General features: G+C 47.1%; 2 protein-coding genes across 4 annotated transcripts in view; both read left to right on the plus strand.

Moving 5' to 3' along the window:
* Positions 1 to 6565, plus strand: part of dyrk1b (dual-specificity tyrosine-(Y)-phosphorylation regulated kinase 1B) — a 71016-nt gene extending 64451 nt beyond the window's left edge. For all 3 annotated transcript variants that reach the window (XM_015949521.3, XM_015949520.3, XM_054740671.2), the window contains exons 6-13: positions 669 to 818; positions 1781 to 1917; positions 2444 to 2590; positions 2672 to 2812; positions 2933 to 3053; positions 3654 to 3836; positions 4908 to 5011; positions 5736 to 6565. In XM_015949521.3, coding sequence (XP_015805007.3) covers positions 669 to 818; positions 1781 to 1917; positions 2444 to 2590; positions 2672 to 2812; positions 2933 to 3053; positions 3654 to 3836; positions 4908 to 5011; positions 5736 to 6251 — 1499 coding nt within the window. In that variant the 3' untranslated portion in view covers positions 6252 to 6565. The remainder of the gene's footprint in view (positions 1 to 668; positions 819 to 1780; positions 1918 to 2443; positions 2591 to 2671; positions 2813 to 2932; positions 3054 to 3653; positions 3837 to 4907; positions 5012 to 5735) is intronic.
* A 4172-nt stretch (positions 6566 to 10737) lies between these two features.
* Positions 10738 to 15990, plus strand: tcaim (T cell activation inhibitor, mitochondrial). The gene is made up of 11 exons (XM_015949525.3): positions 10738 to 10926; positions 11575 to 11659; positions 11917 to 12049; positions 12900 to 13050; positions 13123 to 13372; positions 13532 to 13654; positions 14476 to 14573; positions 14688 to 14779; positions 14857 to 15089; positions 15399 to 15530; positions 15671 to 15990. The coding sequence occupies exons 2-11, from the start codon at positions 11625 to 11627 to the stop codon at positions 15894 to 15896; spliced, it is 1473 nt and encodes a 490-aa protein (XP_015805011.1). The 5' UTR covers positions 10738 to 10926; positions 11575 to 11624; the 3' UTR covers positions 15897 to 15990.
* Positions 15991 to 16087: the final 97 nt, after the last annotated feature.

Genomic DNA, 16087 nt, shown 5'->3' on the forward strand with positions numbered 1-16087 from the left:
TCATGTCTGAGTAATGAATCTGACTGAGTGTGTGTGTTTGACATGCTGGTACTAGGTCTGCACAGAGCCCTAAAGCGATGCTCTGAGTGACTGGTTGCCATGATGATTCCAGCACATGGCTCCAGAGCCTCCAACAAACAGCTACTGAACAGAACCAAACAGCAGACTGGTATGGACCACCTCCAGAGATGCTTCACTTTGTCAACTCTGGTTCTGTCAGATTCCAGTTTCTGTTAGACTCACAAACATGGAAGAACTTCTGTTTTGATGTGTAAATAGTTTAAGATGAGATAAAAGAACCAATCCGCCAGCATGCACCTGATTACGTCCTTCTGGGTCTGCAGCTTCTAAGATGGGAGATTAAACCAATGTAAAAAGAAACTGTCTCAGTAGAATCAGCAGCACTGGAGGTGTTGGGCCCTTCGTATCTCAGTTAGGTGGGTTAAAAAACCTGTCGTGTGTTTAAGGTTCCTAGAGAACGTTGTGTTGTCACAAAATCCTGCTGGTAAACTTTAGCTCAGTGTGATGATCGCTGGACCTCAGAAACAGAGCCGCTACAGCACCTCTGGTGTTACAGGGATTTCTGTACGACAAAACGTACCTTGTTTTAATGTCTTTCCCCCCACCCCTCTCTCTCTCTCTCTCTCTCTCTCTCTCTGTGTATGTAGTCCACTTGAAGCGTCACTTTATGTTTAGGAACCATCTGTGTTTGGTGTTTGAGCTGCTTAGCTACAACCTATACGATCTGCTAAGGAACACCAACTTCAGAGGAGTTTCCCTCAACCTCACAAGGAAATTTGCACAGCAGCTCTGTACAGGTAGGTAGATGGAAATGGAGACCGCCTGCTTTAAGCTCCGCCCACTCACTCACCCACTCACAGACGAGCCCGGTGGAGCAGCCATGGGCTGCTATGAACTCTATGATTAGAGTTAAATGTGTAATATCTAACATTTTCTGACTGAAGCCTCTTTTGGGGTAAATGAATCGTTCCCCTCAGATCTGGAATGTCTCGACCATCCCTGAGCTCCAGAATGCAGCTGTTTGGATGGCTTCATTAAAATGATTTGCCGTTGTTCTCGTTTCTTCTTCCTTCAGATCTGACCACTTCAGTTTTGTTTTTGTTTTTATGCTCACTACGATCTCTCAGCCACACTCCCAGCATTCACCGCTGCACTACTCAAAGGAAATAAAACATTGTGTGGCTCTACGTCACTTACAAGAACCTTCAGTCTCAGGGAAATTGTGCTTTCTCGACCTCTTGGTGAAATGCCACAGTTCCGCCATATGATTTAAATGCAGATTATTCCAAGATAACATTCATTGACCATTCACAGCAGAAAGCGTGTTTCTAGGAAGGGTGTGATTTGTAAAGCAGGAAGTGCGTGCAACCGTGCGTACACAGTGTTTAATAGGTCCGAATATTGGCTCGCATGATTCATTTTTATTCCTGAGCTTAAGTTAAGTTTTAGTAAAGATTCTACACAAAGTTTTATAATGAGGTCCCTGGTCTCTAACTCTCTTAATAGAAATCAGACAATCCCCACATTTGTTGTCATTTGGGTACCAGAAAGTAGTCCCACAACATCTCTGGTACATCCTGACTAGAATGCAGGACACTGGTGCACGCTGGTCTCCTGACAGCTTCATGGGCGTTAACTCGCATTTCACTCTGCAGCCACCTGAGGGAGCCAGCTGTCCAGTTAAATTTGGTTTGGCCCAAGGGTTTGGGGCTACAGAGGGTTTAAGGGTCGTTTTAATGAGCTGTGTTTTTGTCTGCAGCATTATTATTCCTGGCCACTCCGGAACTGTCAATCATCCACTGCGACCTGAAACCAGAGAACATCCTGCTGTGTAACCCTAAAAGATCTGCCATCAAAATTGTGGACTTTGGATCTTCTTGCCAGCTAGGACAGAGGGTGAGATCACCTGCTTCAGTCAGGTTTTATAATCAACATCAACATTTCTTACAAGTAATCACCTGATTTTAAAGTCCATGTTGGTGCAGTGATCATGGATTACCAGCATAAGTTGAAAGGCAGAAATAAAATATTTGAAATTTGTATCATCTACTTAATATTTATTATTAACCTGTAGTACAGAAATAAAATAGTGCCGTAATAATTATTTTTATTGTGTATTTTAGAAAAATAAAACTATTAATTAAATTAATTAACTAAATCCTGTCTCACACACAGAAAACCACATTATGTGATGTTTAAATCGTTTAGTGTTGACAGAAGTTACAAAACAACATTATTTATGTTGGAACGGTTCCAGCTAAAGACCAATAGAGTCCCAATAGAAGTTCTGACCCAATACTTCCTCTTTAACCCTCCTGATGAACCGACACTAAACTCAGATCCAGACCTGAAGAAGTCAAACCTAATTAAATAAGTTTAGCTCCTCCTCCTCCTCATGGCATTCATCTACCGTCCTCCACAGATCTATCAGTACATCCAGAGCAGATTCTACCGCTCTCCAGAAGTTCTCCTGGGAATGCCGTATGACCTGGCTATCGACATGTGGTCTCTGGGATGCATCCTGGTGGAGATGCACACGGGGGAGCCTCTCTTCAGTGGCTCCAATGAGGTAACCCCAGATCCAGCTGCACGGCGTTCACCAACCCGGTCAACACTGCAGTCACACCTGTTTGTGTTTGCTTCTGAACAGGTTGACCAGATGAATAAGATTGTGGAGGTTCTGGGGGTTCCACCCAGCCACATGCTAGATGCAGCTCCTAAAGCTAGAAAATACTTTGATAAGCTATCAGATGGCTTGTGGACCGTGAAGAAGAATAAGGATGTGAAGAAGGTAAAAGTCTGCTTTTATTTTGGTTGTCTTCATGGTGCTAGCGGGTCCCTGGCCCATCAGCCTATAGAAGATAAGATCAATTAGAGGAGGAAGCTCATCACACTGATTGTTGTCTTGTAGGAGTATAAGCTCCCAGCCACACGGCGTCTTCATGAGATTTTGGGCGTGGAGACAGGGGGCCCAGGGGGCAGGAGGGCTGGAGAGCCAGGACACGCCCCCTGTGACTACTTGAAGTTTAAAGGTAAAACCTTCCACCTGTGTTTATGTACAGCAGTCATGTGGGGTCTTGTCTCTGTGGGGTTGTTCTGGTTGACGTGTCTTGAAGATTGAACCAAACAGCAACGCTCCAGCTCTTATCTGTACTTGTGAGATTTAGATCATGACAAAAGACCAAGATCCTGGATCCCAGCGGTATAAAAGGTCTTCTTCTGTAGGGAGGTTGGGCTCAGAGTAAAGCTGCTGCTCCTTCTCATTTAAAGGGGTCATCTGAAGTAGTTGCTTCCCTCTGTGGGTTTGCAAGGAGACCATGGTGCAGACCCAGAATTCTCTAAAGGGATAATTCATCCCCTCTGGTCTGGAAACACCTTGGGATTCTCCATGAGGAGATGGAGACTGTCACTGAAAGAGGGAGGGTTGGGTTTTCCTCTTGGCACTTAAATAGGAAAAGCTTGTATGGATGGATGGACTCCAGCCTTCACTAACAGCCCGTGTCTGCTGTGTAATAATGTGACTCTAATGAAGACCCCTCTGATGTGTTGAAGTGAAATATTTCATCGTGTCTTTATGTTCATTAGTTGTAGAAACACCTTGTAAGCTACAGAAATCTGTTGTTCTTTTCCAGACCTGATCCTTCGCATGTTGGACTATGACCCTAAAAGCCGAATCACACCATTCTACGCCCTGCAGCACAATTTCTTCAAGAAAACAACAGATGAAGGAACAAACACCAGTTCATCTACATCCACTTCTCCTGCCATGGACCACTCGCATTCAACCTCCACAACTAGCTCCGTTTCTAGCTCTGGTAAAGTAGCTGCTGTTAGCATCATGGCCACGCCTCACTGTAGCACGACACCACAGTCATACTATTTAATCCAGTTTATTTATTTAGCACCAACACAAGTCGTCTCAAGGCTCTTTACAAAGCAAACATTCCAATTGAACCTTCTTGTGAAATTTACGAGTTTAGAAAGAAAAGAACGATAATTATCTTTTATATAACGCCTCTCAAGATAAAAATCACGATGCGCTTCACAAGAACAAAAAATTCAAAATACTAAAAAATTAATAAATCTTAAAAAAATGATTTAAAAAATATGGTTATAATTAGAAGAAAAAAAACAATTAAAATAAAGAATTGAGTTAAGTTCATTATCCCAATGAGTTAAAAAGTTTTCTTTCTAAGGAAACCCAGCAGACTGCATCCAGTTTATATAAAAAGGTTTTTAACCTAGTCTTAAAAAAAGAAAAGGTGTCTGCCTCACGGACTAAAGCTGGGAGCTGGTTCCACAAGAGAGGAGCCTGATAGCTAAAAGATCTGCCTCCCATCCTATTTTTAGATATTCTGGGAACCACCAGTAGACCTGCAGTCTGAGAGCGAAGTGCTCGGTTAGGAACATATGGAACAATCAGGTCGCTGATGTATGATGGAGCTTAATTATTAAGCGCTTTATATGTGAGAAGAAGGATCTTAAAATCTATTCTGAATTTAACAGGTAGCCAATGTAGGGAAGCTAAGACAGGAGAAACTCCTGAAGGCTCCTCCTGGAAAGGATGCTTCTAATCTTAGCAATATTCCGAAGGTGGAAAAAATCCATTGGTTCTTAAATATCTCTCACACACACACACACACACACACCATACAGTGCAGCAGGTTAGGTTGAACTGTAAACAACTAGAAACACCAACTTCATTTATCTGTGTCTCTTTCAAAGCCGTTAAGATTCAAACTAAATAAGAGTCTCTAAATGGATCAGAACCTTTATGTAGGACAGCCTTGTGAGCAGAATCCAGATGAAAGCCACATGAGTTATCCCTCCACCCCTTCTGGTGGTCCAGACAGCAGGTTTCTAAAAGCAATTTGATTTATTTCCAGGTGGCTCCAGTGGTTCTTCCAACGATAACCGCAACTACCGTTACAGCAACCGCTACTACAACTCTGCTGTAACCCATTCAGACTACGAGATGACAAGTCCTCAGGTATGCACCGCAGCACTCCGCCTCAAACAATTAACCTGTCAGCAATAAATATTTCAACAATGAGCAAATATCTGAGCTTTTATGTAGTTTTTTAAACCAAACATGCTCTATTTGATTGGGGGGGGGGCTTCAGACAGCTACTGGAACCAGCCACTAGAGGGCGTGTGGTTTGTCTTGGCTTTAATCCCCAGTCCTGGGTCCAGCTCATTTTTACAGTATACCAGTATAAACACCAGGGGTGTAACTAAAAACCCAGATCGTCGCGTACCCGTGTTTTATTTTCAGTTTCATTCATTCTCCGTAGAGCGATGAGCAAAATGGATAAATAATGAACTGGTTCAGCTTTATTGAAATTTAAAATTCAATTTGCAGTAGGGACAGATGTGCGTATGTTGCTAAGTTTAGTTTGAACTACATCATCACGGTTGCTAGGCAACAGGACATACACTGAGGTACAATTGTCCAGTTTTCTCAGTGTCTGGTACTGGACTGGGTAGGTCGACTCCTTTTAAAGATGAAGACCCTGAATTTGGACACAGCCACATGTGTTGCTGCTCCACGTCCACGTGGGAACTCTGCACGCCTCTGTCCCGTTCTAAACTCATACATGTACCGGTATACCCACGGGGCAGACCGGTGTGCAGACGTTACAGCATGTCTCTGTGTAACCGATGCTCCGAATCTCATTACTCACTCCTTTGTTGTTCTCCTCCCAACACCCCAGGCTCCCTCCCAGCAGCAGATGAGGATGTGGCCAGGCAGTGATGGTGGAGGTGGGGGTCAGGACCCAGCATACACCCAGTTGCTGCTCCACAAACCAGCTGCCACCCAGCAACACCAGCGCCACTTTTTGGACCCACCTCATCACCCCCACCCGACCTACTCTCTTCATGGGAATGGTGGGCGTGGACTGAGGCAGGGCGGACAGACAGGCATGGGTGGAGGCGGGGGTCAGCAGGGGTCCTCACCCCAAATGAGTGACAGCATGGATGTGGGTGTATCCCTCGGGCTGCACCACCTGGGGGCAGTGTCTTCCATGGAGGCCTCTCAGTTTGGCTCTGCATCTCTGCCCCTCGCTCTGCCAATCGGACTGTCTGCCTTCCGGACTCGGACGGCCCCCACCGCCCCAGGGCCACAAGCCCCACCCCCCGAGGACTACTATCCTGCCTCCAACAACAATAATCCCGCTCCCGGGGGCAGAGGGAGGCCAGATTCAGACGAAGGGCCGGCCAACTCTTGATAAAACCTGAACCACGCCCTAAAGCCATACAGTTTTAACTACAACTACTACGATTACTCACAGCCAGAGTTCAGAGACATGCCGGTGGATTTAGTGCTGGGGGAGATGGTTTCTCCTGCATGAGAGAAGGAAGGAGGAGGAGGAGGAGGCTGGAAACATGTTCCTTTTATCCTGTTTTAGTTTGATGTCATTGTTGCGACTGTAATTGGAAAAGAATGAATAACAAGTGTGTTTTTATTGATATTGTTGAATAATATTATTTGAATTTTCTTGGGTTTGAAGAGTTGGGTGTTCTTTTGTTGTTTGTGTGGAGAGGAGGAAGAGGACGAAGAGGTAGCAGTGAGGGCCGTGATGACTCCATACTCTGACTGTAATGCATCGCCTCAGAAATCTACACACACGCATGCACACACGTGCACATGCACACACAAGGTGTGTGCATGTGCATGTGTGTGTTGCATCAGGACAGAAGCTTGTGTGTTTGCTGACCATGTGTGGCTCTTTGTGGATGAAGAAGGTGACAGGACACTTATGCTGGCTCTCCTCCTGATCCTCACCCCACCCCCTGTACTCCTCTTCTTGTTCTCCTTCTTCTCCTGTAGTGTTCCTCCTCCAGACAGCTCCTCCTCTCTGTGCTGCTAATCACCATGACAACTGGTCCGGATTGCTGCTAAAAAATCCAACACAGATCAATAAAAAAAATAAAACAAATAGAAACAAATGAAAAACTTTTTAATCCTTGTGCTTAAGAAAAGGATAAAGTAAGAACCACTGCATCTCAATGTATTTATTACTATTTAACAAGAAAAACAAACTGAAAATAACGTTTTTTTCTGCTCTTCTTTGTTTGGTTGCCTTCTTTCTGCAGGTGAGCTCTGATTGGCTGTTGTAACAGAGACAGTAACTGGTGACATGGGAATGCCGCTGGTTGTGGGGGTCGGGTCGAGGGGAAGGGTTGGGGCAAAAATAATGTTGGATATATAATAAGAATAAAGAGTATACTTTTGCACACCAAAGTCAAACAACATCAGATCTCTGCCTTTCTTATACTCACATGCACACACCCACACCTGTGCAGATCTGAGGAACTCTGGTTCTGGTATCAGAGGTGCTCCATGTCCTCTCACACCTTTACACCTCAAACAGGAGCAGGAACCATCATGTTCATTATTGGAACTTACAGAATTTTAAAGCACCAAGTAACAAACTTGGAGAGATCCATAAAACCTGGTTCACACTGTGTGTGTGTGTTTTTTTTTTTTGGGGGGGGGGGGGGGGGGAGCAACCAGTGACTCCGCCCTCATGCTAGTCAGTTACAGATGCTGACTGATGTTGAGTTTCCAGCACAACTCGGTACGTCACAAAGCAGGTACTTACAAAGGGGTGGTAACCTTGTACTCGTTACTGATGGAAATGCCATCCAACTGAACCAAATGGGTTCAAGTTGCACTGAAGAGGTACTAATGGAATCACACCCCCTTTGATAGCTGGCCAGCTCTAGGAAGAGTTGGTGGTTTCCAACTTTCTCTACTTACAGACGATGGAGGCCACTGTGCTCATTGGGACCTTTTAAGCTGCAGACATTTTTCTGTAACTTTCCCAGATTAGTGCTTTAAAATTATCCGGTCTCTGAAGTCTCCAGACATGTTAAGGTTGTTCTCCGACACGCTTTATCTTCTGTGGGACCTTTTATAGACAGCTGCTGTTCCATATCATGTCCAATCAACTGGATTTACCACAGGTGGACTCCAGTTAAGCTGCAGAAACGTCTCAAGGATGGTCAGTGGAAACAGGAAGCCAATGAGTTTTGAGCTTCTTGGCTATGGCATGTGTTTTCTCAGTCTTTTGTTGTTAATAAATTAGAAAGAAAAAGAAACTTTTTCCTGTTGTGATACCAAAATAAGGAAAAAGTGATGAGCTGTGAAGATGTACTGGATGCTGACCTGCAGAAAAGGGACACAACAATACAACTGGAGCAAGCTATCACTGCGTCAACTTGATGAAGAAATATATAATCAACATTGTTTTATTGAACAATCACAACAATAAATCACAGTGCATTAAGTGCCAACCACAGCCGTAAGACATGTGTTGAACGTGCCCAAATCCATACTTATGAGAGCATCATGTGAGCACCTGTGTGCGTACATGCGCTTGTATATGTAAGGTTTCTCTATAGGAGTGCCATATAGAGAGTGTGAGGGGCCACAGATCTGCCCCCAAAGAGGAGATGGAAGGAGCTCCAATTCCCAGAGATCCAGCAGCTGCCCCAGAGCACAGGGACCCCAGGGAGACTGCAACCAGAAAAGCCCCTGCTCCCCTTGAGATGCGCAGAGGATTGCCCCGGGGGGGCACAACCAGCAACCGGCAGAGTCCCTGGAGATATCAGCGGCAAGCCCACAGGCCCGCCCGGAGCCTCCCACCCTCCAGCCGGCCGAGCCCGGAACCCAGTGACCCGGGACCCAGGGGCGACCACCCCCGCCGGGGACCCAGCAGAGCCCAGGGACTCAGATCCCACCAGGCAGCCACCGGGATTGATCAGGCAGACGCCAAAAATCTTAAACCCCCTGACCCGGGAGCCACGAACACTCAGGCAGACCAAGGCACCACACTCTACACCAGGTGTGGCAGGGGGAGGGGAGGCAAAGATGTATAGCATCAAAATAAGTCCCAGGAGAGGGGAGGAGTCCAAGGCCCCACCTGACATATACAGTCATACACAGACACAGTCACACACTCCCTCCCTCATGCTCACACATACACATACAACCTAAGACTTACAGAAATGCATGCCAGACACCCACTCATGCTCCCCATCCACACCCTATTCACTCTGGTCCCGGTACTGCTGCACCAGGGGTACAACCATTACCGGTTTCCAGAGTTCGACCCTGTCTGTCGGGGTGCTGATGAGCAGGCTCCCCCGCCCAAAGCAACCCACCACCCCAGACCCAAACCAGACAGCCAGATCCCCCTCCTAGCCTCAAGCCCTGGGAAGCCAAGAGACAACAGAGGTGTGCTAAGACCCCTACTCTCCCTCCGCCTGCACCAATATAGTGTTAGTGCGTGTTGATGAGGTGTATTCCATGGCTGTGGTGAGCGGGCAGTGCGGGCATCGTCTGGCCTACCCAAGCTGATGCCACCACACCACCCCTCTTCCCCCCACAGCCCTCTGTGTCTAAGTGCAGATTAAAAATTGGAAGTGGGCACCGGCACTCGGGATGAGACTGAAAAATCCCCTTGCCAAATGCAGCTAAATGTACTTACTCCCAAGGCCCTAAGTGTGTGTTTGCGTGGAATGTCGTTGGTGGAAGTGTTTAAGGTGCAAATAAAATTGGGGGGCAGGTTGCCACAGGAATGCAGAAATGGGGTCCATACCCGCACCCCCTGACTTGTCCACCCCCTAAGGTCCTATGTGCATGATTGTGTTATGATGTGAGGGCAGGAGGAGAGAAATGTGTGGGGATGGGGAGGAATGGCTGGTTGGTCTATGCCCTCCAGGGAACCAGCTCCCCCACTGGCCCCAATAGGCACCTCTGTTGCCAAAATGCCACCCAGGGCATGGAGACCCCAGCCCATCTTGTCAGGGCCCAAAGCAGCAGCATGGCAGAGCCTCACGGAGTCCGAGGGCACCAACCCAGCCCCACCCCAGCAGAATATTTACTCCCATCCCTGCATTTGCACAACTTCCAGAATATATAAGACATAGGACATCCAGGTAATGTTGGGTCCTCCCCCTCCTGGACATCTCCCTCCCCTGTGATGGGACAGCAGAGGAGCCAAGGTCTACCTGAGGCCCCTGAGCTCGGGCCAGGCACTTCCCGCGTTCTTCCCGGCAGCATACGGCAGTACCCGACCCCCAAGGCCCCGCCCAGATCCCCATACTGGGCTGGTCACTCCCACACCCCGAGCCCCCAGGTTCCCACCCAGACCTGCTCAGGGGCAATGCAGCTGCCAGGCAGTGACCCATGACCACCGCCAAGACCCCCAAGGGGCCCCACTCACAACCGTCAGTAGTCCACCCCCGAGGCAACCCAAGCACCTCCAGAGGGGGGCAACAGCCCCCCAGTCCCAGACACCCCCCAGTGAACCCACCTCCAGGGAACGTACGTCCAGATACTCCAAACTCAGACCCTCCACCCCATCACCCACATCATCCCGCAGGACAATATCAATGGTCCCCCATCATCGCTATGTGATGGAACCGGTTAAAGGAGCCCAGAGAGATTGATTTGAAGTGGAAGCAGAGGCTGTATCAAGTGTAATATGATCTAACAATATATATATATATATATATATATATATATATATATATATATATATATATATATATATATATATATATAGATATATAGATATATAGATATAGATAGATATATTCTATATAGATATATACTATATAGATTGAATCAACCTGTGTTTGTGCGTCTCTTCCTCTCGTTTTATGCGTCTCTTCCTCTCGTCCAGCAGGGGACGGAATAACACAAACAAACACACTGGTAGCCAGCTGCTAGCTAACAGCTAAAGGTCATAACTTCACATATAAACACACATTAAATTTGAAATTCGGATCGTTCCGACCCAGTTGGAGATTGTGGGCCGGGTCGGTGTTCATATGTTGAGACTATTTGTGCTCCACTAAGAAGAGACGAACCGCGGAGCTTCCATCGAGACAGTAAGGAGCTGCAGTTTGGTTCTTCTCAGGTTTTTTCAGAACCGGACTGGGTTCTTGTTTATAATCCGGATCAGATTGGACTCCGGTCTGTTCAGGAGACGTAGCCAGAATCTGAATGGATATTTTGCTCTTTATTGTGGATTTTTTTTTAGCTCAAACAGGTCGGGAATGATGATTGGGGTCAGACTGCAATCCTGCTAAAATCCGACAGGGGGCGGCAAAGTTCTCAACTGTGTGTGTCTCCATCAGGGGTGACCAGTTTTTAAGACATGGGCCAAAACATCAGGGTAAACGGCCTTCTATGTCAGATTAAAAAAAAAAAAAAAAAAAAAAACTAAATAACCTATTTAAAAAAATGGCTCCTCAAAAATAGGTGTCAAATAAGTAAGAATGAAGCTGCTGGAAAGACCAAATCCTACCATTCTAGGAATGCAGTTAGGGCTGGAAATGGCCCCAGACTCAATGACTGAATACGTTTGTTTGAGTTTGAATAAGTTACTACTGCATATAATTTTCCTGTGGGATTAATAAAGTGTTGTAATAAAAATGAACTGAGGTGAATCTCAGCTGACTAAAAATGATAAAAAGCTGCTTTTGCTATCTGGTGATGGAGCAGATTGATGAAGCTGCTGCTCGTGTCTGTGACAGGTGCTGAACATGGAGCTGACCTCAGGATACTACTCTGGTTACCATCAGTGATGTCTATCCACACCCTCCTGAGATGCTCCATCAGGTAACACACCTGATGCATAGAAGTACAGTAGAACCCTGCAATGGGTTTGGGAGCGTTTTAGTTGGTGTATGTGTTGGGAGGTGAGAGCTAGATAAAAACAATAGCCACATGCATGCAGAGTTAGAGTGATGATAGCTTTGTTCTTTCAACTCAGTCTTAGATTCAATGCTATCATCATCATGGTATCTGAGGACCTCCTGCTATCATCCTTCATCTTGCATGATAAACATTAAGGTGGATGTGTGTTTCCTCTACAGGGCTCGGAGGAGACCGCTGGTCACATCTTTGTCCAATCACAGGGCTTTATCTGGGGCTGAGGCTGTTAACGCTCTACGACCTTTTTACTTTGCTGTCCATCCAGACTTCTTTGGTCAGCATCCCAGAGAGCGGGTGAGTCCTGAACATTAAACCATTTAGTGGTTACACAATAAAGACGTTTGCCTTTAGTAGAGTGTGCATAAAAAAACCCTTCTCCTGCTCTGATGCCATCTGTACTTTACTCAGTGGGACTCAAGTGGATTAGGTCTTGATGGATGGCGTTTCCATCCATAACGGGTCGGTGTTTGCTGCCACTTTTTTAAAGAGGCAGTGGGTAGTTTTTACCGTTAAACTCTGAAAACATCCATTGAAATGTTAGGAAAACAAATAAATGATGCCCGGTTGTTGAAAAAAAAATTGTCAGCTTCGTAACACATAACCATAAAAATCTGGTTTAAAATACACAAGAGCAGGTCTTAGTCTCTGGGTGGCGCCATGTTTCCTTCTACGGGAGCCCGTGAGGACAAACCACATTTACTGATTTGTAACAAACGGTCACAAAATTTTCGCCATTTATAAACGTTGTCTTACACGTTTACCTCTTCACTTGTTGCCGGTGATGAAAGGGAGTCTGACGTGCTCGTCATGTTGCTGAAAGTCGTGCTCTTAGGGAGTTTTGATTTAATACCTTCTTCTATGTGGTTCCAAGTTGGCTGAAGCTTGGCTGAAAATGCAACATCAGCAATTGTCGGTAACTGGTTGGCTAATGGGAGGAGTCACTGGTTGCTCCAGAGCTTTTTGGCCGCTGCCGTTTCCTGGTTCAGAGCCTGACAAAAGCCACAGACTGAACAGAGTTCAACATCACCGTGTGTTTCAGTGCAGCACACTGATCACCTCACAAGCGCAGACGGCACAGGAAGAAGGATGCAATAAAAAGACTCCTTTACCTTGTCTTTACCGGTGAACCTGGTTTATTTGGCAGGAAGTGAATGAGAACTCCTTGAAGAGGCTGAACAGTTATCTGGAGAAGCTGCAGAAGCCGGGCTCCGATGGCGTCCGGCCAACAAAACTCACCTTTTATGTCCGTGACACAAAGACCATGAGTGATGATCAAGCAGACCTTCTGTCTTCAGGTAGAGTTTTACTGATTTGACTTGAGAGGGGCTCTGATCTGATAGGTGGTATACCATCTACCTGATTCTCAGGTTTCAGACCAGTGAGCTTCACCCTGCACACCAAGGATGTGCTGAGCACGGTGATAAACGTGCTGGCGTCCTGCAGCCTGCCCATAGAGCACATGAAGAGGCTGCTGGAACGATCTGAGGCATCTAAAGGTCCAGCTGAGGTTCTGTTCTACAGACCCATCAGGTGGGATAAAAGCTACTACACCTTCACTGGCTTCAGAGACCCTGAGCAGGAGCTGGAGCAGGCCCGCAGAGTGGAGCCCACACTGGGGTCAGTACCAGCACAACTTATCTACTACATCTGTAGGTCTAGTTCTGATAAAAGCAGCAATAATAATTCTAGAGCTCAACACGGGTCTGGTTTACATTTTGATAAAGTGAAATCCTGCGTATGATTGTTCTACCTGCCATGTTGTTTTTTTATTTCCAGTCTTTGGCTGAGGAACAACGAGCCAGATGCAGCGAAGAAGCACAGCGCCAGCCTTCCACGAAGAGAAGAGCTGAGCAGACTGAGGAGGGAACTCTGCCAGAGCTTTAACTTGGCAGACATCAGGTAGGAGAAATTAGCCATCACAACCTTTTTTCTGGATCATCCCTCCTGTCTGTGAAAGCTAGTGGGTTAGCCAGACCTCTTCACACAGGAGGACAACTATGGCTGCATTTGCACTCAGGCAGGCTCAGACTGGCCCTGGTGGGGTCATTGCATCTACATTAGCATTATCCGTACGGAGCCGACCATTTTATCAGCCCTGCTTCCCTGCGGTTCGTTTCATGCGGACCTGACCGTACACACCCACCTATGGACTGATTGGCCAGCTGAAGTGATGTTACTCTCACACCTACCTACTAGTGGCAGTGTCTGATTGGTGCACAACACATGAACGATTCAATCTAGATGCAGTGGAGTAAACATCTTCTCTGACTGCTGCTCAGACCGAAGATGCAGCACGACGACTGACCATCTGCTGTGAGTGCTAGTGGACGGGAGGAGATCATGGTAGCACCACTGCTCAGTGTTAGAGTAGGAAGCTGTGTGCTTCATGTCAGAGTCTCCAAAAGCACCACTGCTCACTCCCGCTTTTGTTTACTAACTTGCGTCACTTAGGAAGGACACCACAGACGTCTCTGTGCCACTTTAGTGGAGTCTGCCCATGTACTTGCTCACAGCTGCATTCCTGAGGAAGCTATGTAAACATAAGCGAGCTGAGCTGACCAGTGTGGAAATGTGCCACATGACCCCATCACACTGTAGCATCTGCTAGCTCCTAGCTGTGTCCTCACTCAGGGGCAGGGAGGTGGTCTGTGGAGCAGGCTGCTGATGGATACATGCTAGACAGTGATCCGACCGGTGGTGATGTCATTTGTGTGGTGCAGGTGGCAGCGTAGCTGGGGAGTGGCTCATAAATGCTGCCAACTTCAGAGTCTCAGCCGACTGTCCTACCAGAACCCAGAAGCTCTCATCAACCTGCAAGGTACTGGTGCTGTGTATGTGTGTGTGTCTCCGTCTCCATCCTGGTGCAGCAGGTAGAGATAGTGTGGATGTCTGAGTGTATCAAACAAAACTTACTAAACAAACTTCCCACCAGGACACACTGTTGTGTTCGCTGACCAGTCAGGAATGAACGCCTCGGGACACGTCATGCTGGGAAGCATGGACGTTCATCACCAGTGGGCAGAAGTAAGCAGCTGCAGTCATCTATGGTTGCACCGGCCGTCTAGATTCTGGTTTCTGACCTCGTCTCCATGTGTCTGCAGCTGTTTCAGCAGCTTCCTGGCTATCATAGCCTTCAGCAGCAGACCGACTGGCTAAAGGAGAGGATCAGTGACCTTCTGGGAGGAACTCAGGTGGTCCACATGGATAAGCTGGGACTGGTCCAGAACATGGCTGAACACTACATCACAGTCAGCACATTTCACAAACGCCTGATGTCCCACCGCCTGCACCTACACCCCAGGAGCCTGGATGGCCTGACCATGGTGCTGGAGAAGTAAGCCATCAGTTTACCTTAGGAACACACACACACACACTGGTACGGGTCAGACGGGTGGACCCAGCAGCTACTTTGTACTGGGACTGAATCAGTGGGCAATTGTGTGTGGTGGTGGTAGAGAAGCTGAACCTCTTGACCATAACCTCTGGAACACCAGCACTGATTGCCACGGCAACAAGCCAATGCCCAGCAGTGACCTAAAGCTGCACCTGGATCAGAAGAGGGTCCATCAGCAGCCCATCTGGACCAGTGCTCTGGCCTCCAGGCTCTTTCCTGTATGCTGACTGGTTTGTTTGTGTCTACCAGCGACCGTGCCACTCCACGTCTTCATGAAATGGGGCACTTCATTATTCCCACCACCTGTGACCCCCCCAAGCTGCAGGTGTTCCTCCAGAGCCACGCGGCTGAGGCCAGACGGAGGACCCTGCTACGAAACCAGTGAGTGGAGCGTAGCTGGTCGGAGGACGGTCCAGCCGCTTCTACAAAAATCACATTTCATGTCACTAACCAGCCTTTTATAATCTAATCAGATTAGATCACACCTAGATTGAACTATTTATGTGCCTCTGTGTGTGTAGGTTGCAGGTGGAGGAGGAGGCTGTGCTGAGGTCTTGTCTCCAGACTCTGTCTCTGAGGAGCCTGTCCAAGGAGCCCAGTGTGAGCCCCACCCAGATGATCCAGTGCTGCACCCGGCTGGTGCAGCTGCACCCCCCCCTCCTCCAAGGCCTCCACATCTGCGTATCTCACTTCTACTCAGTCCTGCAGGATGGAGACCTGTGTGTCCCCTGGGACTGGAAGAACTGAACCAAAGCACTTTATTTTAATACATCTAATTTTTTTTCTCTAAGACAATTTTTATGATTAAAAATTAAAGTTCTGAAGCCAAATGGAACCAGAACCATTGATTGCACTAGAGCTTTTTTTCCCACAGAGAATAACTCACAAAGCATCATTTATACTAGAGACATGTTTAAAAAAAAACGAGTGAACTTGGT

This window comes from Nothobranchius furzeri, chromosome 5 (genome assembly GCF_043380555.1).
Source record: "Nothobranchius furzeri strain GRZ-AD chromosome 5, NfurGRZ-RIMD1, whole genome shotgun sequence".
Taxonomy (NCBI): domain Eukaryota; kingdom Metazoa; phylum Chordata; class Actinopteri; order Cyprinodontiformes; family Nothobranchiidae; genus Nothobranchius; species Nothobranchius furzeri.